At 33.7% G+C, this 23,225-nt stretch overlaps 1 protein-coding gene and 1 long non-coding RNA gene across 2 annotated transcripts in view; both read left to right on the top strand.

The window, feature by feature from the left end:
• The first annotated feature begins 3,332 nt into the window (after positions 1-3,332).
• On the top strand, positions 3,333-6,643 carry LOC136982314 (uncharacterized). Its single transcript, XR_010881876.1, has 3 exons — positions 3,333-3,411; positions 6,166-6,291; positions 6,561-6,643. It is a non-coding gene; the product is annotated as an uncharacterized lncRNA (long non-coding RNA).
• Positions 6,644-6,692: 49 nt separating this feature from the next.
• LOC136982328 (ATP-binding cassette sub-family C member 4-like) overlaps positions 6,693-23,225 on the top strand; it is a 62,531-nt gene continuing 45,998 nt past the window's right edge. Inside the window, exons 1-3 of the mRNA XM_067278803.1 lie at positions 6,693-6,810; positions 15,086-15,172; positions 16,724-16,915. Of these exons, the coding sequence (XP_067134904.1) occupies positions 6,712-6,810; positions 15,086-15,172; positions 16,724-16,915 (378 nt within the window). The 5' untranslated portion in view covers positions 6,693-6,711. The remainder of the gene's footprint in view (positions 6,811-15,085; positions 15,173-16,723; positions 16,916-23,225) is intronic.

Below are 23,225 nucleotides of genomic sequence, written 5' to 3' on the forward strand. Positions count from 1 at the left end.
AAGACATCTGCCGTCCACGAAGTGTTTAACCGGCAGAAAAGAGGGTAAGGGAAAGGGGAGGGGAAGAAGGAGAGAAAAGGGATAGACCATACAATACAATACAATACTTTTATTCAGTCTGTAGAATGTACAGTACAATGCCAGAACCCCTGAGCACAACTGGGCTTAAGATACAGTATAATACATTGTAGGATGTTTAATTTAAATGAAAGTAACATAGTTGAGAAATTACAAATGGTTGAAAATAGGTAATAAGCCGCAACAGTCATTATTATTTATAATAGAAGTTATAATGATAATGAATAACAATACTATACCAGTAATATACATTATGCATTAAGCGGTATAATGCTGAATAGGAACTTTAATGTACGGTTAAAGGCAGAATGTGCGTAAGAAGCATTGATGCTACATTGCCGATTGAATAAGAACGCACGTAAGCTGAACCGGTAGCCAATAAGTAAAGTTCAATGTCTCAGACACGGAACAGTGCTGATGTAATATTTTTTAATCAAGTCATGGAAGTATTCATAGTTTTGTTTCTTAAGGAGGTTCTTGTGTCCCTCTTTCCAGACGTCTCCAATTTCTTCTACTGATGTTTTTAGGAACAGTCCTCTCTCTCTCTCTCTTTCTCTAGTCAAACACAGTTAAAGCGGTAATGCTCACTTCTATCAGGGACGCTGCAAGTGGGCCACAAGTTCGAATGATGTAGTTTAAAGCGATAGAGGTATGAATAAAACTTTCCGTGACCGGTCAGGAATTGAGTGATGTAGTGGTTAATGTGCATCCAGTCATTGTGTAAGTAATCGTCAATAATAGTTATAACAGTAGTGAAAAGTAGGATTCCTCTGAAAAGGCTACACAAGGCTACAGTTTTCTTTATGTTTGTTGTTGGCGTGCAGTTTTTAGACAGCAAGGCCGTAGTCCCCGAAGGGTGTAAAAAAAATTCTGAGTGTAAAGAACACCAATAATTGAGTGCCGCCACGAATAGCAAAGTGTAGAAGTTAGTGCCGAGTGGCTGTAGTAGAAAGACTTATATCTACTTAATACTAATAAAACTGAACGCGATTGTCAATCTTACTACTACTTAACAGCTAGACAGACAGCGCGAAAAGCAAACGAACACAATGACAAACTAGACAAGACGACAGAGACAAACGAGAAAGAGCCCAAAATTTTATATTTATTTATTTAAACGTTAACTTACTCACTAACTAAACTAAGCTACCGTAACCTAGGATGAACCTAACCAGACGACTCAAGCTAACAAACCCGAATCTAATTTCATCTAATCTATCATAACCTAACCGGAAACCAAGCTAACTTACAACCAAGCTAAACCGAATTTATACTGAAAAAGAATTAAACAAACAATTACACAAAAAACAAACAAAAAAACAATTAAAAACAAAGTTGAAAGGCAGCTGTATGCCGACAGTTTAAACAAAGCAAGGAAAAGCTAATTGTTATACAGGAAAATTTACTACACTGTTACACTGTATTGAAGTTTGTATGAAGCTGATTTACATGTAAACGCTGTGTTAGGTATTAAAGTTTCATGCGATAGAAACTACCGTATTTTACAGACTCTAAGACGCTATGGACTATAAGACGCACTTTAATTTTTAAACAATTTAAAAAAAAATACATATAAGACGCTACGGACTATAAGACGCACCTGAATTTTGGAGGCAATTTTTCAAAGAAAAAAGTGCGTCTTATAGTCCGTAAAATACGGTATTGAAATAAACGTGAGTCAATATCGGAATTTTAAACATCGCATGAAACTTTAATCGCTATAATTGAGAATGATATGAATTTTCATAAAATTTCTTAAAATTTTATAACAGAAAAATATATAATGTTAATTAGTGAATTTATATTAACGATATAATAAATGTTTACTTTTATAAATAGTTTAATGTCACCTTTATTCGATTAATTACTGTAAGCTTATTTCAAAACTACCACATTTATTTTTATTGCAGTTATTTTAATTTTATTTAAAAAATAGTAGAATTGAAAAGTATCTCTTTTTCTCTCATACAGCTTTGTCAAAAATTCGTCACATCACAGGTAGGCAATAAGTGTGTTTAAACTGGCACCTGTTATTGAGCTCTGTGGCATAATTGTTTTCAAACAAAGCACGAAAACGATAGCAATTCATTGCAGGAATGTTGAAAATGCATTACGAAGATCGCATGAATTAGTCAAACATCCGACACCTGTGCAAAATGATAAAAAACAAGAACGTGCTTAGCCTACGAGCACCTATCTGGCTGCAAGCACAAAAAGAAACAGAAAACGTTACGGATCTATAGTTGCAAACCTTAGTTAAAACCATGTCACAATTCTGGTACATTGGGCTTTGACATTCACTATTTGGCTCAAAGAAGAGAATTACCAGAATATTTTAAAGTGGTGAAACATAAAATATAACATAAATTTAAATATAGGTATCTCTCGTATAACACGGTAGTTACGTTCCGAAAAAGTACCGTTTTGCGCGAACCCTTGCTATATAGTACGTAGGGTTAGTTTTCAAACGTTAACAAAAGTACACTATTGTTAGAAACTGGGCTAGGTTTTACTTGGTTGATCTTAGTCTTATTTAACTATTGTTCCAAAGAAAGAGAAAATTATTTTATTTAACAAAGTCAACAGAGAAACTTCGCAAGATTTCTCACATGTAACACTTCCTTTATAGCTGACAAATCTTCCGATAGAAAACTACTCATCCTAGGAAATGGCAAAGAAAGTCTTTCTGCTTTCTTTATCTATCCAACTTTTCTTTCTGTTCAACTATTGGCTAATCGAGGGACACCTGTCCTGTACAATTGTGGATACTTTATTTACTTTGTAATTCGTCATCATTTTAGTCTATCAATGCCATAAAACAAAAATCACTGCGAGTCCTGAAGAAATTTTTTGAGATAACGATTTTTAGCATGTTTCCAGGATTTAAAAAACGTTGATATACGAAAAATGCATAAAAAAATACACAGATACAAAATATATAGCAATATCTGCATCATTTAGAATACTCATAACTTCTAGAAGTCGTCGAAAATGCAAAGAATCGGTAATCCGCCATTTTCCATAATTTGCAATAGTTTCTGTCGGTGGCAGAAATACCATCTATTTAAAAAATAACAGTAGCTATTGTGTGTTTAATATGTTTTTGATCCCTAAAATAATTATACTAAAATTTATATTACTTTTAATCTAATTGTTTTATTTTTTACAGAGAATTTTTTCTGTTGCAAATCTATTTACGTCGGTTTTTTTCATCATTATTTCGATAGTGATGTTGTGGCAATATTACGGATGGACTATTTTAATGGGATTCTTAATCATATTTCTCTTCGTTCCTATACAATTTGCTTCGAGTAAACTATATTCAAAATTGAGGTAATTTTTACTCTAAATTATATAATTGTAAAGTAAATAATAATCTGTAAATAACACAAAAAAGTTCTTCATTATTTAATAGTCATTAAGTAATGGAAGCCGAATTGATGTATTTTAAATCCATAAAATGTTATATATTAGTCGAAATCTATGCTACATTATTTCACATTGGAGACGTTAATACAGCTAAGGTGAAAGAATAATGTCAAGCAAAACGAATGTGAGATCCGGAAATTCCCCTGAACGTAAAATCATAATAATCGTTCCCTATATTAAATTGAGAATTTTCCTATTATAAACATCTTGTCTAGAAAAGATCCTGGCCGAGAAAATATGCGTCCCTGGCCGTATAACTGTCAACTATTCATTGTTCTTAAGCTGTGTACAGATCATCTTGCAACTTAAGTTTATAGTTAACATCCGAATTCGTCATATATTTTTGGTCCCGGGAACACCTATGACCCAAATTGCCATCAACCATCGCTCACGTGACCAATTTTCCCAGCCTAAAGCTATAAAAGCCACTTCTTTCCCCCCTCAGGGGAGTCTCTTATCATCTGCCAGACCAATGCCATCGCAGGTTGTCACCACTCTGGACTTAAGTTCCAGCGTCACCGCGCTCAGTCGTGACTTTATAAAACTGTGCCATTCCCGGATACCGATTTACACTTCTTGGATATCAAAGTGCTAACTCTATAAGAAAACTAATAATGAAGTATGAACTAAACCTGTAAGCTCTCTCTCGAACCCTACGCGAATTAGGGAAATTAGTCAATTTTTGTAATTGTGTCCTTTGTTTAATTCCAATAAATCTTGTTTTAATTGTTAAATCTTGTCCTCTTTGACTCGAATATCGCTTTCGCCTTATCGTCGACCTCATCTCACCTCCCATCCACTCACTGGACAAGAAGAGTCCCGACTCTCGGGACCGAATCGTAACTTTAGCCATCTTGACAAGTGAAAGGTTAACAACCTGTTGCCAGAAAGGGGAGATACGACTTCCTCCTACCTCCCTCGATCTCACACGGACAACCTGCGATGGCGTTGGTCCGGCAGATGATAAGAGACTCCCCTGAGGGGGGAAAGAAGTGGCTTTTATAGCTTTAGGCTGGGAAAATTGGTCACGTGATCGATGGTTGATGGCGATTTGGGTCATAGGTATTCCCGGGACCAAAAATATATGACGAATTCGGATGTTAACTATAAACTTAAGTTGCAAGATGATCTGTACACAGCTTAAGAACAATGAATAGTTGACAGTTATACGGCCAGGGACGCATATTTTTTCGGCCAGGATCTTTTCTAGACAAGATGTTTATAATAGGAAAATTCTCAATTTAATATAGGAAACAATTATTATAATTTTACGTTCAGGGAAATTTCCGGATCTCACACAAGAATTTTTATAAGTCCTGTGTTTTACATATGCGGAATGACATTAACCACGCTAAAATCTGTTTGTCCAAATTCTGAAAACTTCATCAACATATCCTTTATATAGTATGATGTCATTTACGACTCAAATAAGGACATTCTTCTCTAACCTATGTAAGATAACTCACACCAGTTTAAGAGATGTATCAGTACATCCTTTTACGTATGGACGAAAAGAAAATAAAGAAAGCATGAACAAGCAAGATTGTTTAGAATACCGTATTAGAAACATCAGTTAGACCACAAAAAGAAATATATCTCTGTCAAAAACAAAAACTTCGTTGTACGCCTTAATTTAAGAACACTGGTACAATGTGAAATAACAACAAAATTGTCAGGCATAAGATGACTTAAACCGACGGCTCAATCGTAAGATTGAAGGAGGAGGACGTCATCAAAACAATACACGCACAAATTTTAGCAATAAACACAAAGAAGGATGAGATTTTAAGAAAGCAGGTTAGTAGATAAAAGACAGAACGTTAGAGATGCCGAAGACTTCTTAATGGTTAAAAAGAAAATTAAAATATGATAACTTAACTTTTTATGGCTTTTGCAACTGAAATTAAACTTTCTTTTTCATTATTGTGATTGAATTCTTTATTTTTCGATGTTTGTTCATTTACTTACAATCGTTTGTTTCTGTGAGTCGTTCATTTAATTTCAATTGATAATACGTTCGAAGATTTGTATGTAAATTTTGTTCCAAGGGCCAAAAACGTTCGTAAAAGATTAAAGTTTTTCTCAGCAAACAAAGTGTTGGAAAATTTGCAGTTATTGTGCTTAGGATGAAACTGAAAAGGTAATTGAAGTGCCCTTTATTTACTTAAATTACAATAATCGTTGTGTATATTAAAACGTGTTTTGTCGTTTCGTGTCATTTTCTTTATTAATATCTTAGACTCAAAAAAGAATATAAGTATTAGTTCTGAATTTTGTACAATATTATAATTATTTCACGAGTATTAGATATTCTTGCACAAAAAAAATATGTTTTCTGTTTTCCATTCTGTCCTCCAATCGACAAGATACGATTTAAACAGTTCAATTTTCAGTACAGTATAAAGTAAAAAATTTTTAGAAATTTTAAAAACATTGATAAAGTTTTTTTACTTATAGGAAATTTAAATACGTGAACTAACTCTAAGATCGAAATAGTGTAAAAAGTTTGTAATGTAATTCCATTTGTAATGTTCAATACTTGATAAATGAAGGTCTATCCGTTAATATAAGATTGTATTTAAATATAATGTGCACGTTTAATATTTAGTTTTATATAACTTTCAAAATCGTATGTTTATAAATTCAATTACATAATAGATTACAAGCAGCTATTTTGGGAGACGAAAGATTGAATTTGTTGAACGAGATGATTGCTGATATGAGATTAATTAAAATGTACACCTGGGAAATGCCGTATGCTGAATTAATAGAAAAAATCAGACTGTAAGTGCAATTAAATACAATAAAACCTGTCTAAAACGGAATATGAATAAGACGAGTGCCTCAAAAAATGGAAAATATTTTCAGAAGCACGTTTCTGTTTAAAAAGATCTGTTCAAAATATAAACTTTCAAACTGGACAGAAATATTGGAGAACATGCGATTCCGGTTTACACAGATTTTATTATAATTTCTATATGCTAATCTGTTAACCTTTAAATAAATATTTTCACAGTTTGACAATTAATATTGTTTAATTGTTTATATTTCAGGAAAGAAATGAAAAAAATTCGAATGTTTTTATATGTAAGGGGATTATCATACATATTGGGGTATCCCATATCGAAATTAATTATTCTTTTCACATATCTCGCATTCTTCTTAAATGGAGGACAATTAAATGCCGAGATTGTATTCGTCACAATGATTTATTCTTTGTACATTTTCACCGGCATTTTTTCTTTATATTCTCATTCAATGAGTTTTGTTGCAGAAATTTTGGTTTCATTGAAGAGGATACAGGTAAGAAATAGTTTCATATTTATCGTTTTGAAATATAACTACTGTAATCCCAACTTAGAAATTATTCGAGTGTGTCAATATTTAATTAATAATATTTTTGTAATCCAGGATAATTATATCCTGGATTACATATTTATAATATATTTACCCCTGTCAACAACGAAAGCTGAATAACTCAAACAAGCAGGAAAAATCTACTGAATAGACGACACTTTGTTATAAATTATACAACAATCCTGACGCGAATACGAAAAAGTTTTAGAAATGAAGAATTAATTTAACCTGAATAATGACTGAAATTAAGTTTCCAATTATAAACGAAATCGTTTTCTTTTCAAATTTCACCGTACATTAAGAAAATTGTATTCTGAGAATAAGTTCGAATTTCTTCAGATAAACGAATGTCACCTGAAGACGACATCCCGATCGATATAAGTTTATATTAGTAGTAATTGTAGTCTTAGCTGAAATTAATTACATTTAAAATTGAATACTCTTAAGAATTAGTAACTTACAGGGTTCGAATATGTCTCTGAGACCAGAATTCTTTGAATAGAATGAGAATAAAGTTACTCAGCAACGTCAGCATGCATTGTATGCAGAAAGTCGTAACTAAGCAGCACGCAGTATTTGAAAAAATTGAGAAAAATTATTTGAAAAATCGGAACAGAATTTCTTTATATCAAAATCACTGTTATGAGATTAGAATTTCCCATCTGAAGACCGACTCAAGGTTTATATTTTTGTTTTTTATTTTTAAACTCTGTTTCTCTTTTCGGCAATAAGACGGCACATTTTATGCTTATAGTTTGGCCATGCCCACGATATCAGCGATCTGGTAGAAAGGTATTAGTGATGGGGATTTCTCAATAGCTTACTTCATAAAGAAAATATTGGATATTAGTTAGGTTGGGTTCAATCTAACATTCCTCAGAATAATAGGCAGACTGTTTAAATACATTCTGGCGGTTGCAAAATTAAAATATTACTTCTTTTGATTCTTGCACTAGCTTGCTCAATCTCATTTGACCCTATGAGCTCATACGAATTATATTTGAAGACATATCATTCAAGTACTAAACACAAGTTGCACTGAACAATGGCAAACGTCTTTATTTGAAAAAATATAAAACTGTGCTTGCGCACTTCATATCACATCTAGTCAACGAATTAGTTTTTTATCGATAACATTATTTTATTTATTTATTTTAAAAGAAAAATGGCAGTGTCTCCTAGACAACAATAAGTGTTTCCCGCAGTGCAATAAATAGATAACATACCCAATAAAAATATAGAAAAATTAAAAAATAAAATAATAATACAATTGCATAAATGAACGTTAAAAACAGTAGATATAATAAAAAATTTTTTATAAATGGCTTTAAATTTGTGGAGATCTGGATATAACTGGATTTTCGATTTCCTAATTTTGGCTATATAAAAATGATTGAATAATGACATTCAAACGGCAAAATGGAGTATGAATGCAAGACATTGTCTTTTAAACACGGATTAAAAGTGACTGTGAATATAGTGTGAAAAAGTTAAACCGTTAAAATATTTATAAATATATATTTGTTCACAATGTTCTATACGTTTAAAGAGGAGGGGTAAACTTAAACAGGAACGGGCTACACCGGTCTGTAAAAGTCAGGTGAGAAAGTTTTTAAGATGTAAATATATTTTAGACAATTCGGCATTAAGTTTATTCGATAAGGATATCGTGGTCGAGGCCTAAACGGGTAAAGCCTTATCAAGTGCGGATTGAATATTAGTAAAATATAGTCAATCCACAGTTGATTAAGTCGATATCGGGTAACTCTGCTTTACACAGGTATTTGCCTGTTTTTTATCAGTGAAGAATCGGGTTTACATAAGACTCGAATGGAAACCATATATTCAATTCCATGAAATCTATATAGTATACGTGTAATGAAACAATAGTATTAGTGAGAGAATCGAACATGTATCGGTCGTACAAAAACAAAATCTGGAAATGAGTAAAAAGCGTAGAATAATTTAAATAATGAGTTTATAATATTGCTATTTGAAGATTTAAAATATACCTTATAATCATTTTATCTACAAAACTAATGACTTTTGTTTTCTAGTCATTTCGTTCTGCTTTTTTTTTAAACATAAATCAACGGTTTAGCTACACCAAATATTAGGGGCAATCGGGTAGTTTCTCATAAAGATAAACATCTTTGAAACTGATTGTGTTTTAAAAACTTTTCGAGTGTTTTTGATGACCCAAAGTCGATTTTGGATTCCGAAAGTGGTAGCCCTGCCCCTTAGCCGCGTATTTCATCTGTATAAACTTTCATTCATAACAACATAATTTCGGAAATTTTAATTTAGGATTTCCTGCTCCTTCCCGAAAAAGAGAACATTGCAATCAAAACTGATGATGATGATGAAAATTTACCCGAATACAAAATACGGATGGATAGTGTCACAGCTAAATGGAAAAAAGTAAGTCATAGCTTACAATTTAATATAAGTTTTGCAATGAAAATCATATCTCTCGCGATTCCTTTAATTCAATAATTTTAAGTAGATGTATCATGAAATAGAAGGCTTTTGTCGTAGAATGATTGATCGTTACTGGGTTTCTGAATCTATATTTTTGAAATTAAATTTGAAAATGTAAAAGTTAGCAATGTCCGTTAAGATTTGAACCAAAGTAAGAGACATTTTGATTTACCAGTTCATAAGTAAATAACACTGCAGAACACTATTGGTTGCAATTGGGTTCACACCTGACCGATCAGTTGGACGCATGCAGTTTTTCTGGATTTTTTCATGTGTGTAACTTCTAAATTGGAGAAACTTTTCTTATAGAAAGTCATTGCTATGTTTGAAGATGACTCTTGTGTTACTTTTCTTTATCTTGTGGATTTATTTCATGAAAATATTTTACCTAATACGATCTTGCTTGTTTTGAGAACAATTGAAAACGACCTTGCATACAAGCTGAAATGTTTGTATTCTATTTTCATACACATATTTAACCTACATACTTTTTATGAATATCTAAATTGTTTTAATATGAAAAATACTGCATGCCTTGCGATGTAAGACTACAATTTAATGTAATATGTATTGAAAATATTTTTTAATATATAGTTGTATCTTGATTAAGAATACACAATGTTTCTAGAAAACAAATAAAGGAAATTATATTAAATTAATCAATGATGCAAACTATAACTTATAATTATGTAAGAGGTAAATAATACCAATAAAATTATTCACCGAAATACTCTATTTAATCCTATACATAATTACACATTAATCGTAATATCCTTTTTTTGAGAGTTCCTCAATGGTATGTATATTTATATTGAGTTTACATTGTTTTGAACTTCAAAATAATTTCAATTCGATAACGAACTTTACTTCAATTAACTTCACTGCAATAAAAAGTATACACATAACCTTATTTAAAACGAGCAATATTGTAGGGGAAATACGTACAAAATGACATATGGTTTTATTTTAGGTACATAACTCTTTATTGGTAAATCACAGCGCTGTCATATTCTACACCAATCATCTTTGGTTCTTTACCTATGAAATATAATAAACATTTATAATATAAAAATAATAGAAAAAAATATATTGTTAGTTTAATTGAGATCAGCCAAAATCCATTTTGTCCTTATGTCCATTAGGTAAGGACAAAATGATACACGTAAAAAATACACGTAAAAAACTATAAAATTAACAAAGTTCCCAAATGAAAAGCTTGGTTCTTTTAGAAACGTCAGCGCAAGAAGCGTGAGCCCAACGCAAACAATTTAAGCACCGTAACCAGTCTTCTCCAGGCTTAGATCGGGAAAAAATATCATTGCAATATATGCATGAACAGTCCTCCTCATCATCTTGAGTTTTCAGGAAAATGTTCTTCGTCACTGTCTTCTTCAAGCAACGTTTTAGTAACGTTTCGTCTTCTTTTCTCTGGCGGAGCTTTGGGCTCATCTTTTGATTTAATCGCCTTCATTTTAGGAGTAGAAGTTAAAACTAAAAGGGTTTGTCGAGTCTTTGGCTTACGTTTTCCTTGACCACTTATAAAACGTCGTTTTTGGGACTGGGGAAATCTCCTCAATAGACACACCAAGAGTAGAGGACGACAGATGTTCTTTAGTAGCAGCAAATGAATGATATTGAATGAGTTAAAAAAGTTCTTGCTTAGTATTTGTCTGCTTCAAAATAATTTCAATTCGATAACGAACTTTACGTACAAAAGAAAAAGATGGAACCTGAGATGAATTATCGGCTTCTTGTTTGGTAGGTGCTGTTATTTCAGCTGTATTATTGTCGTTAGATGTGACGGCACGGGATCTCTGTAGCTGATATCGAGGTTGTGTAGTTGCAGCAACCTGAAGAATGTTGGAAACAGGAAGCGAAAATGAATCAAGTTGGCTATTCAAAGGGAAAAAAGCAATTTAGGAACCCAGTTCGACGCATGGAAAAAGTTAAAAACACCATTTTTTCAAATAAAACAGATGTTTTCTTTTAAAAAATAATGAAAGATTTTTTTGGAAACTATTTTTTTATAATTGATAAAACGTTAAGAGGTTAAGGTAAGTTCCTTGACTGAGCTCTTATGGACTAAATGACATACCTATGTCATTATGTCCGTTTGCTATGTATGTCGTTTAGTCCACATAACGTTATAAAAAAACAAAATTATAAAATAAATACAAAGATGATATTTTTAATGGAAAAAGTTATTGAAGGGCAACAACAAATTATTGAGGGTTGAAATAAATGCTACTCAAATAGATAAAACAGTGAAAAACTTACCATCTACACAAAAAAAACTCGTAACGTATCAACGCTTGTCGTCGGTCATGGCACCCGGCGAATGAGAGGAGTGCGTCCACGTTTTGACAGGTTAGTAAAAGCCGCTCGGATAACGTGCTGTCGTTGTCAGTTGCGCGCTTGAGACCGCCAAATTCGAATTATGTTGCGTATGTCGTTTTGTACGTATTTCCCTTAAATTTACCAAACATTACCGCTTAACATATTGCAAGAGGAAATGTTTCTTGACCAGGAGTATGATTTTAGTTAGAAAAAGAAGTTAAGAGATCGAATCGCAAAAAAAATTATTTGTGACCTATCGAAATGTAAAGTAAGGAAACGTATTTATAAATAAGTAGACAAGGAGCACGTTACTTGGGTGTACTATAGATTACAATCTATGGAATTTCGGGACTTATATATATCAACTGAAGGGACAGGGACGAGTTCAACGGTACCTTACTTTTGGGCCGGAGGCAAAAAATAAGAAAGTTATCATACTTTTTCGGCGATCGCGCGATGATCGGGAGTCGCGTCGCTCTCTCCGCTAAGCCTATCGCGTGTTTAACAGGCAGTCCGGCAAGTCGGCCATATATACCTTCAACAGTGGCAGATGTTGATCCATGAGCACACTGATCGTCTACAGTTGGAGTTAAGACCTTTTCGCACATCCTCGCTAGTCGATCTTGGGGGCTACAGCCCTTAGTCTCGCTATCGCTCGCGGTAGGCTAGTACTACGAGCCGACCACGCTATCGCGATGGGGAGTCGCGATGCTTGAACAAAAGAAAAAAACAGGAACTGGCGTTCTACTACTGTTCGTGCTCCCGACGGACTCCCCCAGGGAGGGGAGTCGACGATTGTCTAACGTCACTAGTTATTGATTCACGGTAGTTCATGAACAAAAGAAAAAAAAGGAAGTGGCGTTCGACTGTTCGTGCAATTTCTTGTCTTTCAGCGTGTTTTTTTAAAATTTGTTTGCAGACTTTACCGCGAGATGGCAGAACTAGCAACTACGGTGCCGTCTGTATGAAAGCATTAAAAAAGTATAATAACTAAAAACTATGATAACTTTCTTATTTTTCGTCTCTGGCCCGAAAGTAGAGTATCGTTGAACTCGTCTCGTCCCCTCAGTTCAGATATATACTCAAAGTCCCGAAATTCCATAGATAGTAATCTATAGTATCCCCCTTTACTTTTCTTGTTAAAAATATTATTGTTTAGTTTTCTGTTCTCTTCGCCATTTTTCTTTTAGAATATTCTTAAGTGGTCTGTAGACATTGGCATGGTAGCATTGATATATAAAGATCTATATCTCTGATTGAATGCAAAAAGACTTCTTGCCAAACAGCGTTCAGTTAGTCTGTTAATATATATCGATATTCCCCGATGGTTGTAGGCCATGCCCGATCAGGCTCCAAATGTGCTTAATAGGAGAGAGATCTGGAGTTCTGGCTGGCCAACAAAAGCTATTGCTCCACGAAAAAATTGATATGAGATGCTTGCCCTGTGTAGCCAGGTATTGTTTTTGTTGGAAAGCATGCTGCCTTGTGTGCTGAGAAACTAACAGTATCATAACAGGTCTCAGAATCATCAACGTTTTGCTGTGCTGCGAGGGGGCCAAGTACTTTCACTAAGAAGACCAGCTATAAAAAGAAATGACACCTCAAGCCATAACTCTGTGTCAAAAACACAGAGCTGTTGTTGAACCTCGTGGTGTTTGACAGTAAAAGTCTAAATTCGTAATAGCCAAAATGTTTTCATAAACATCTGTGCTGGTTGTCAGGACTCGGATCAAAATGGCACTCATCACTGAAGACGATTCATCCCTAATCAGAACACTTCCACATTAATTTAACTCCGCACACTACAATCTTTATTGACAATACGTGTGTCAGTGACAGCTGGCGTATTGGACATCCTGAGTGTAGAATCTACTAGTATAGTTGTCTAGTAATGATCTTGATTGTCACTTTAGCATTGGTCTCATGTTATATGGTCAATGTGATGTGATGACTTTGGTGCCGTTACAGCTGCTCGAATAATCGCTCTGTCGTTTCATTCTATCGTCATTCTAGACCATTCGTTGCCTGTTTCTCTCTGGACTATGTCATTTGAGACCGATTCATGCCAGCGTTATCTAATTGCATCGTCACTCCGATTCAAATGCTGAGCGATATGTCGATTTGTCCAATCATCCTGTTTTAGTCTGATGACATATCTTTTTTCAAACTCCGTCATATGGTTGTTGTCTGCATGAATTTGATGGCGAGGCATTGTTGAAAATATACGATAACCATAACGATCAGCACAATCATTGATGGAAGTTTTGAAATAAAAATATATGACTAGAACGAATTAATTATTACAAAAAATCTTTAAAAAAATCTTCAAAGACAATCCATACAACTGTGTCTTCATTCCAATCCAGTCCTCTCATTTTAAAGATTTTTATTTATTTTTTTTTTTTGTAATGTCCTAAATGTCCTAAATGTTTTTTGTAATGTCCTAGTGTAAAATTCGTCCTAGCCATATATTTTTATTTCAAATGTATTTTTAATTTTACTTGAAGTGCCACCGTTAGAAGAATGTTTTAACTGTTTTACATTTAGAAGCGGACGAGCAGCCTATAAAGAAAGGTCAACACCGCCGTGAAATTTTTAATTCTTCAAATGTGCGTTTGAAAGGATTGGATTGGAATAAAGACATATTTGTATATATTGTCTTTGAGGAATCATTTTTAAAGATAATTCGTAACCAACAGGAGTTCTTTCCTTCGAAGAAATATCTCTTTTTATGTACACACATTGCCGTGATGTGTACCTCCAATCTACTGTAGCTTAAACCATTCATTGTGTGTTAATTTTTTATCATTTGCGAATTTATTCGTAAGGTAATTGAATATGACATTTGATTGCAATTGGACTATTTTTTGGGGAACGTCTCAAGTTCTTTGTCAAAGAATGTATTTATCTAGATTCGGTTATTAGTATTAAGACCTTTTTGAATCATAAATGTAAAAACCTGACAAAATACCTCCAATTTGACTACAGTAGAATTTAAGTTGTATAGTATTGTGTCATGTGACTAGAAACTTGACATGTTGGGAATGTCCGTGTCACAAACACGTTCAGAGAATGGTCTGATTGAACGAATTCTTACCATGTGATATTTTCAACTTGTTGCTGTTACTAATCACATAACAAAAGAAAATTCATTAAACTGTATCTGAAAAATTCCGGTTTATCGACTAAATTTCAGAGGGTATCAGGTTATTAAAACGTTACGGTACATAGAATTTACATACGACATGTAGTGTACAGATAATTCTTTTTAAAACCAATCAACATTAATTAATTTTAAATTTCTTAACATCTATTATGAATTAATTTATAATATATTATCATTTCTTATTTTTAACGTTTAAGATTTGTTTTGCAAGTTTTAGTAACTTTGTTGTTTTAAAAGGGAACAGAACCAACGTTGAATGGGATATCTTTAAATATGCAATCTGGAGAATTATTAATTGTTATAGGTCCTGTCGGATCAGGAAAGGTAAATATCTTGATTTTACAATTTAAAATTAATTACATGTTCCAGGATTTAATGATAGTTACATTTTGTGTAATTTTTAAACGATTTATCTGTTTATAATAAAATACTTTTCAAATTTTAATACTTGCATGTCTTATATAAAATATTTTATTCGCTTTTGATTTTATATTTATTTTATTTGAATTCATGAAAATAAGAAACATGTTTTGTTACTATCAACGAATAAGTTTTAAAATACAAAACCGTACGATTATATTCTGTGTAAAATTTGAAAATACATCGGAGAGAAATTGAGTAAAGGATTGTATTTGTTACTATAATAACTGTTAAATGTTTTACTTTATTGTGACTGGAGACACAATAAAGTAAAACATTTAACAGTTATTATATTAACAGATACGATCTTTTCCAGTTATTATTATATTATTGTGTCAGTTTTGACAAGGTACTAATAAGAATTGGTACCTTGTCAAAACTGACACTACTGTGTCTTGTGCGACACGGAAGCGGCAGCAGCGAAATTGATTTGAATTAAAACGTAGGTCACGGAGCGGTCCCGTATGGCGCGATCGGATTCGGATGGAGGCGAGTGAAATAGCGTTGGAAGCAAGACACTTAGATACTATGTTAACAAAACAAATACCTGTTTATTTTTCGTACTGGGTATACAGGCTAACAGTAGTATGACAATTAGACATTGAATATGAGTGTGATATGAATGAATTCTTTCGAATGACAGAGTTCACATGAAATCGCGGGTTGTTATAAATATATGCGTTGATAGTGATTCTTCTTGATTTGGATTTCATGAGGTCTCGGGATGTCTAAAGTCTCGAAGTTGTCCGGTTTTGGATTGTTCAGGACAGGTCTGAATTGGGAAAGTTTTACTAGGTAAAGTTGAGGGTGAGGGTAACGTGAAAATCCGAGAGAGTACGATTGGCACTGACACTGGAAAATTTCGATGACTTTAATCCTAGAGGGAGTGGCGACAATGCCTTTTAGGCCGTCAATTACGACATTCAAATCAGTTAGGCGCTGCCGGGAGGTCAAAGAGTCACGGGAAAGCGTCGCCTTCGTCGTCGAGAAAATGCAAATCGAGTTGTTCTCACAAGATGACATCAATTGTCTTGCAGGTGTGACGAACTCTACGACCGATTTTTGTTAAAGTTCCGATTCTCATATCATAATTTTTTTATTATTATTTTTTTTGGCATTGATCAAAATGTATTCACGAACACGTCTAACATTGTCACAACAACATTGTGCATGTATAACTGGATTTTCGTTATTATTTAATTATTGTGTATTTCTATACAAAACTTTGTTTGTAGATAAAATTGTATTAATTGATAAAAGTAATCTCTGAGTTATTCTTATGAATTGAAGAAATATGTTGTCTAACCCTTTGCAATATATGCAGTATAAAATAAAGCAATTGATAATTGAAATAATATTCTTAGAACGATATTTTAGTACTTCTAAATATCTATATGCTTACTGTTTATGTAAAATATTTCGTATCAAATAATGAAATTACATTAATTTTGTTAGACATCTCTATTAATGTCCGTGTTGGGAGAGATTCCAATTACTTCTGGTGAAGTGTCTGTGAAAGGAAAGATCTCGTACGCTTCTCAAGAAGCTTGGGTGTTCAACGCAACTGTCAGAGATAATATCTTGTTCGGAGAAGAATATCAAGAAGACAAATATAGAAAAATCTTGCATATAACTGCTTTAGAAAAGGTAAGATGATTTCCGCTTTTATTATTAAAACTTTCGCATCTTTACGTCGTTTCTAGACGAAAATTTATTTAATCGCAACTGCAAGGTAAAACGACAACGATCCCTTATTTATCACATTACGATTACATTAAAATTGTATTTCTATTGCGGTTTTTCTTAGAAAAGGGCCATGGTTTATGAGGTTAAAATACTAAAAAGTATAAATGATGTATTTGGATTTTATATTTGAGTTTATTTCTGTTAACTGTCAATAAAGTAGCAACGTTAAATACATTAATTATTAACACAGTGCAATAGCATTCGTAATTATGATTATACTATGTATTAATAGCGCAACGTATATTGAATAATAATCATTAGTCATTATAAAATATAAAATAAAATTTTCTCTTGAAGTTAATTGTTTTTTTTTTTTTTTGTTTTTTTTTTGCATTAATGGTAAGTTTGTCCTGGTATAATTTTGGTGTAAATAATAAAAGTTTGTTGAAAATATATTAAGAATGAAGTTTAAAACTACTAAACACCATTATTGCCTACCTTATTCCAAAGAGAACAAAATGAATTCGGTAGTGTCACTATGCATGTATTCTATAGAATTTCGTTACACAGCCGTGCATTCTACACGCAGATTTCGGATAATATCGGATAATAGATAGGACAGAAGTGGCCAACCTTTTCAGCAGGCAGGCGAAATTTCAGAAATAATATTTCCTGCTGGACCATTCACCTAATTTTTCTTCTTTTGTTGCTTAAAGTAAACAAGCAAGCGTGCTACAGCTTCGACCACATTGTCGCTTCCTAGTAGGTGAGATCGAAGTCAAACGCTTGCCTAGTTTAATGTGGAAAAAAACAAGAAATACAGTAGGTATACTTATTTTTTTTAAGAAAATAAAACATAACTGACAATCAAACATATTTATTAGACAATTTAAAAATATTAAAAGTGAGACATCTGACTTTGTTTTACAGAACTAAGTGCATCAAAATTGATCTCGACTGATGTTGTCGCTACACGCAAACAGTTTTCCAATTGAACATAAGTAACTCATGTTCTCACTTGTGATTTGATGTGCTTCACGCGACTAAAAAGCTGTTCACACGCATAAGTGTTTCCAAATGGAATTCATTCCATGAACAGAGCATGTTTGTAAAATGCACGATATTTATCCTTGTCCAAATACGTTTTATAAAACTCTTCCAAACCAACTTGATGGAATTTCTCCATTAACTGTGTTTCACAGCACATTTCACAATGTTTCATTTGTAATCTTCCTGGTAATAAATTCACGTCTACCGCGAATGGCTTTGCAAATGCACAAAAAAAGCACATGATGTTTTTCACAATCCTCAAATTGGTTTTCAAATTTGAGGTTTAAGTGAGATATTTCATTTTGTGTTCTATGTATCTTTTGTATTTTACCTATTTCATGCATAACTTCTTATTATAACCCAATTTGTGTACTTTTGCTGTAATATTTATCCTACTAATCACCTCAATCAAGTCCTGCATAATTTTATGTGTATATTTTTTATTACTACTTTGTACAGTGTTTTATTACCAGTAGTTCATTTCATGTTTTATGTATTTTTCATGTATATTAAGTATTTTATCTGTCTTATGCATTACTGCCCACTATTACCTGATTTATGTATTATCTCGATGTAATGTCCAGTCTAGTTTATTGTCTTACCTTAACTGTTTTGTATCTTGGTTATGCTTTATGCGATACCAAGCATGTGCAATGTACTGTACATTAATAAACTATTGATTGATTATTTGATTTATTGATCAAAGAAGCGTATTTATCTGCCGTCTCCTGTGTGACGTCTGGTTGCAATGACATTGTAGGAAAGTGAGTAAAGTTTTTTGTCCTCAACTTTTCAGTTTATAAAAATAGGCAGCGTTAAGAAACGAAGAGACTTTTGACAGAAGAAATATAGTAGGCGCTAAATGTATCAAATCAAAGAATTTTGGAAAAATTTGGCAAACATTCCACTTTAGAATGCAAAGATAGTGAAGTTTGCAATGTAGTCTGTCTTGAAACATTTGTTGTTTCGTGTTAAAATTTACATTTTGTCTTTAGCATACGTCTTCTTTATAAGTTAATTATATATTAATTTTTAATTTTTACATTTAATGTGACTTTACTATATCCAATTTATGCATGCCGAATTATCGACAGGATAAATTACAAGTTTGCATTCCGATTGACTCGAATGCGAATTAAAATAAGGAACCTAAAGTATTTTCGATGAAAGTTTTACATTCAATAAATCTTCACTTTCTCCATTCGCTTGTGCCAGTAAATATAGGTGGCGTATGAGCCGACCAAAATGGCTGCCACAAAGGGTATAGCGTGCTTGACAACGTACGAGAGTTTCTTGTGTGTTGTCTTTTTAAAAATTTTTCTCTCTGTAGTCAAAACGTTTCATTCGCATTTGTATCCGACATTCATCCTAGTTGATTTCGTAGTTGTTTAAGTCACGATGATTGCACTTTGTGACATTTTAGAATATATGGCTGATCGAAAAAGATGTCTTACAGAAGGAGAGAAAATACCAAAACTGATAATTTCACATCTATCCAGCTCTTTCTCAGCAAACAATTCACTTCAGTTTCACCACAGCTAATTTTTCTGAGCTTAAAATTCTTTTATACAAATGTTTTCACTCTATCTAATATAGGCCATCGTCAGGTTTAATATTATAAATGTTCCAAAATGGAACGTACCGTTTTCGAATATTTTACTTATTTAAAATTCAAAAAAATAATTTAACTTTAAAATAAATTGAAAGAAGTGTGTATATTAAAGAAATAAATAAATAAATAAATCATAGAAAACAAAGCTAAGTAGAAAGAAATGATATAAGGGTTTTTTAAGTGCCATTCTTTTTTCTATTATATATTTCCACGCTGTTGGAAGCGCATTAGCATCCATAGCATTTAGGCAATGGTTTTTCATTTTACTTTTATAAATTTCCACCTTTTCCATCTCCAACGCAATAGATGAAGAGTGCACCGTTTAAATGACTTTAGCCTCTTCCCATTTTACAATTGCTCCTTCAGTCTGTGCCATAATTGCTAATAGTGTTGTGTCCTTTGTCAAAATTGTATGTATGTTCTCGCAGATGTACCGCCAGGTTTCTTCTAGTCACACCCATATAATCTTTTTCGATTCCTAACTGTTGATTTTCAAATAGAATTTTATATACCTCAGCTTTACCTTCCTTTTTTACGGTGTCTTTATCGTTCCGTAGCAAGCTACAGATATTAGGTGCTTCTTTATAGATCATTCTCGATTTTTATAAGAAAAAGAGCATTTGATACAATGTTGACAAACGACACAACAACACAATTTTATCAATTATAGCACAGACTGAAGGAACGATTGTAAAATAGGAAGAGGCTAAAGACATTTATACGGTGCACTCTCCATCCATTGCGTTGGAGATGGGAAAGGTGGAAATTTATAAAAGTAAAATGAAAAACCGTTGCCTAAATGCTATGGATGCTAATGCGCTTCCAACAGCGAGGAAATATACAATAGAAAAAAGAATGGCACTTAAAAAACCCTTATATCATTTCTTTCTACTTAGCTTTGTTTTCTATGATTTATTTGTTTATTTATTTCTTTAATATACACACTTCTTTCAATTTATTTTAAAGTTAAATTATTTTTTTGAATTTTAAATATGTAAAATATTCGAAAGTGGTACGTTCCGTTTTGGAACATTTATAATATTAAACCTGACGATGGCCTATATTAGATAGGGTAAGCACTTTTTATTCTTACAAACTACTTTATACCCATAGCAGCCGCCATTATGTAGTTCGTGCTAATACCGCTAGGTGTCAGATCTATCGTTGGCACAAGCGAATTGGCCTCTCCTCCATTGTATGTTCGCCTGACCATGATGTGAATAAAATGCTCACTTTTTGTTTTAAGAGTGAAATTCTTTAATAGCAAAAAGGAAAGATAAAGGAAGAATTGTTAGATTAATTACTTACCGCAAAAACGTATAGCCAAAAAATTTCGGTAATTCATTGCTATATATTTTCGAATTCTATCCTTATTATACGAAATTAACGAAAAACTCATATATCGATTAATAACTGGCCATGTATTTGGAAATTATTACAAAATGTTTAGTTTATTTCATTTCGAGCGAACACTTGGTCAAAGTGTAAAAGTGATCAGTGTTTCGTCTATTGAATGTACTCGTAAATTCTACACTATTTGCCATAAAAATTAGCTCTTCAAGTTGTCCTATCGATACGAAACTTGGTATGCAGATAAGTCCCAAGCACACAACAAAAGTATTACAGGTATGCGCAGTGGTGATATTCGGCGGGTTCGCACAGGTTCGGCCGAACCCGTTGTTAAAATTTTCAGTTTCCCGAACCTTGTTAAACACACGGAACATTTCTCAGTGGGTTTTGTTTAAAAAAATATATTAAAATATGCGTATTATACTCTGTAATACTACTAAACTAGAGCCTTATACTCCGTTTGTACCGAGCATTTCAATCTAGATTGTGAGCAAGGTCAGGGAGTATGTCTTGGTGCGATCTCTTTCGACCGTTTCAATCGAGGTTTAATCGCGATCGATTCAAGAGAGTTCTTGAAAGTAGATCCAGTGATAAGAGAGATCCCAGAATGCCACGCGCGCGAGATAATACAAGATGGCTGTCGAACACGTGTCGGGCTATGGACAGCGAAAGAAAAAGTATAATGTATTTCGAGAGATTATGACACGTGTGTATTTCCAGAAGCGCCATTTCGCGGTAAAGATTACTCCTGCCAAAAAAAAAAAAAAAAAAAAAAAAAGTCGACAGCCCTAAAATACTATCGTTACCTTCCCTTCACCCATGGCTCGTTACGTTCCAAGTACGCCACTGATTGTTAGATATACGGTTGCAAGAAAAGGTATTGTATTTATTTCTATTAAAAACTTCCATTACATTTGTCGGTGATTGTCAGGGAAAAATTTTCTGCTAGCGAACCCTTTGTTAACTATTTCGAATATCACCACTGGGTATGCGTGATGGCTCATTGAATAATGCCAACAGAGGGTGTTAAAAAGTGTGTTTCCTTGGCCTATAAAAGAAGCGTTCAAAATAATCCTGTTTATCTGTTGAGGATGAACGACGCATCACTACAGTTGCCTTTACGTCACAATCGAAGACAATGTGAACAACTTACCTAGTGTGAGAGAGGAAGGATCTTTGGGTCGAAGGAAGCCAAATTGTCGTCTCGTCGAATATCCAGTCATCCAGGCCGTTCTAACAACACTATGAAGAAGTGTTAGGACCAGTGAAAAAGACAGAGCAGGCACACACAGCACCCAGACTCGGGACAGCCTCGGCAGACCACAAGACTGAGAGGACCCCGATCCTATGACAATACGGTACGGCCAACCGTATTGTTGCCTACTATCTGGACACAGGTGGCGCCGTTGTTACAGGACTCTGCGTCCGTCAGCACCATTTCGAGGCTCCTGGATAAGAAATATTTTTTATTGCAGCGGTCATGACATGAGTTGCATTGACACTACCCACAGTCACCTCCGTTGTGAGTTCTGTTGCTCCCGAGAAAACAGGACAGCTACTGAATGGCACTGATCTGTCGTGTTCGTGTCTGTAGGTCGGGCGGCGAATGTCTGAATTCTGCCTACAATTTGGAGCGATACATTGCCTCCACAGTCGGTGTGATAGTCTGGCGTGCCATAACATACAACATCCAGTCACTTCTAGTACAGATGCAAGGGACCACGACAGCCCTGCGGTATGTTAGCGACATCCTGCAGTCCACATTATTGTCTCTCAGGGCAGGGCTCTCAAGAGACTTTTTCTGACAGGACAATTCTCGAACACACTTGCCAATAGTGTCAGAGGACTGCCTCTATTACAACACTTTCCTGGCATTCACGATCCCGTAATTTGTCACCAATCGAATATGTCTGGGATCACATGGAACGCCGAGTTGGACAGTCTTAGAGTTTGACCAAACTATAAAATCACTTGCAACAAATGTGAATTGAGATGCTGCAGGACACCACACGGCATCCATATGCCTCCATGTCCGCCAACATCACATGGAGTATTCACGCTAGATGTGGCCCAACAGGGTGCTGGAACCTCCTTTCGTTTATATGTTTTCATGCAATAAATGATTTATTTGCTTTCGTTTTTAATCACTTACTTGTATCTCCATTCCATTCATACACGTACAATTTTATTTGATTTGACAACTTTTCCTTTGTACGTCAACTTTTATGGCAATGAATGTATATTAATGACGTTTAGTAA

The sequence above is a fragment of the Centruroides vittatus genome, unplaced genomic scaffold (assembly GCF_030686945.1).
Source record: "Centruroides vittatus isolate TY-2023 unplaced genomic scaffold, ASM3068694v2 contig_82, whole genome shotgun sequence".
NCBI lineage: Eukaryota > Metazoa > Arthropoda > Arachnida > Scorpiones > Buthidae > Centruroides > Centruroides vittatus.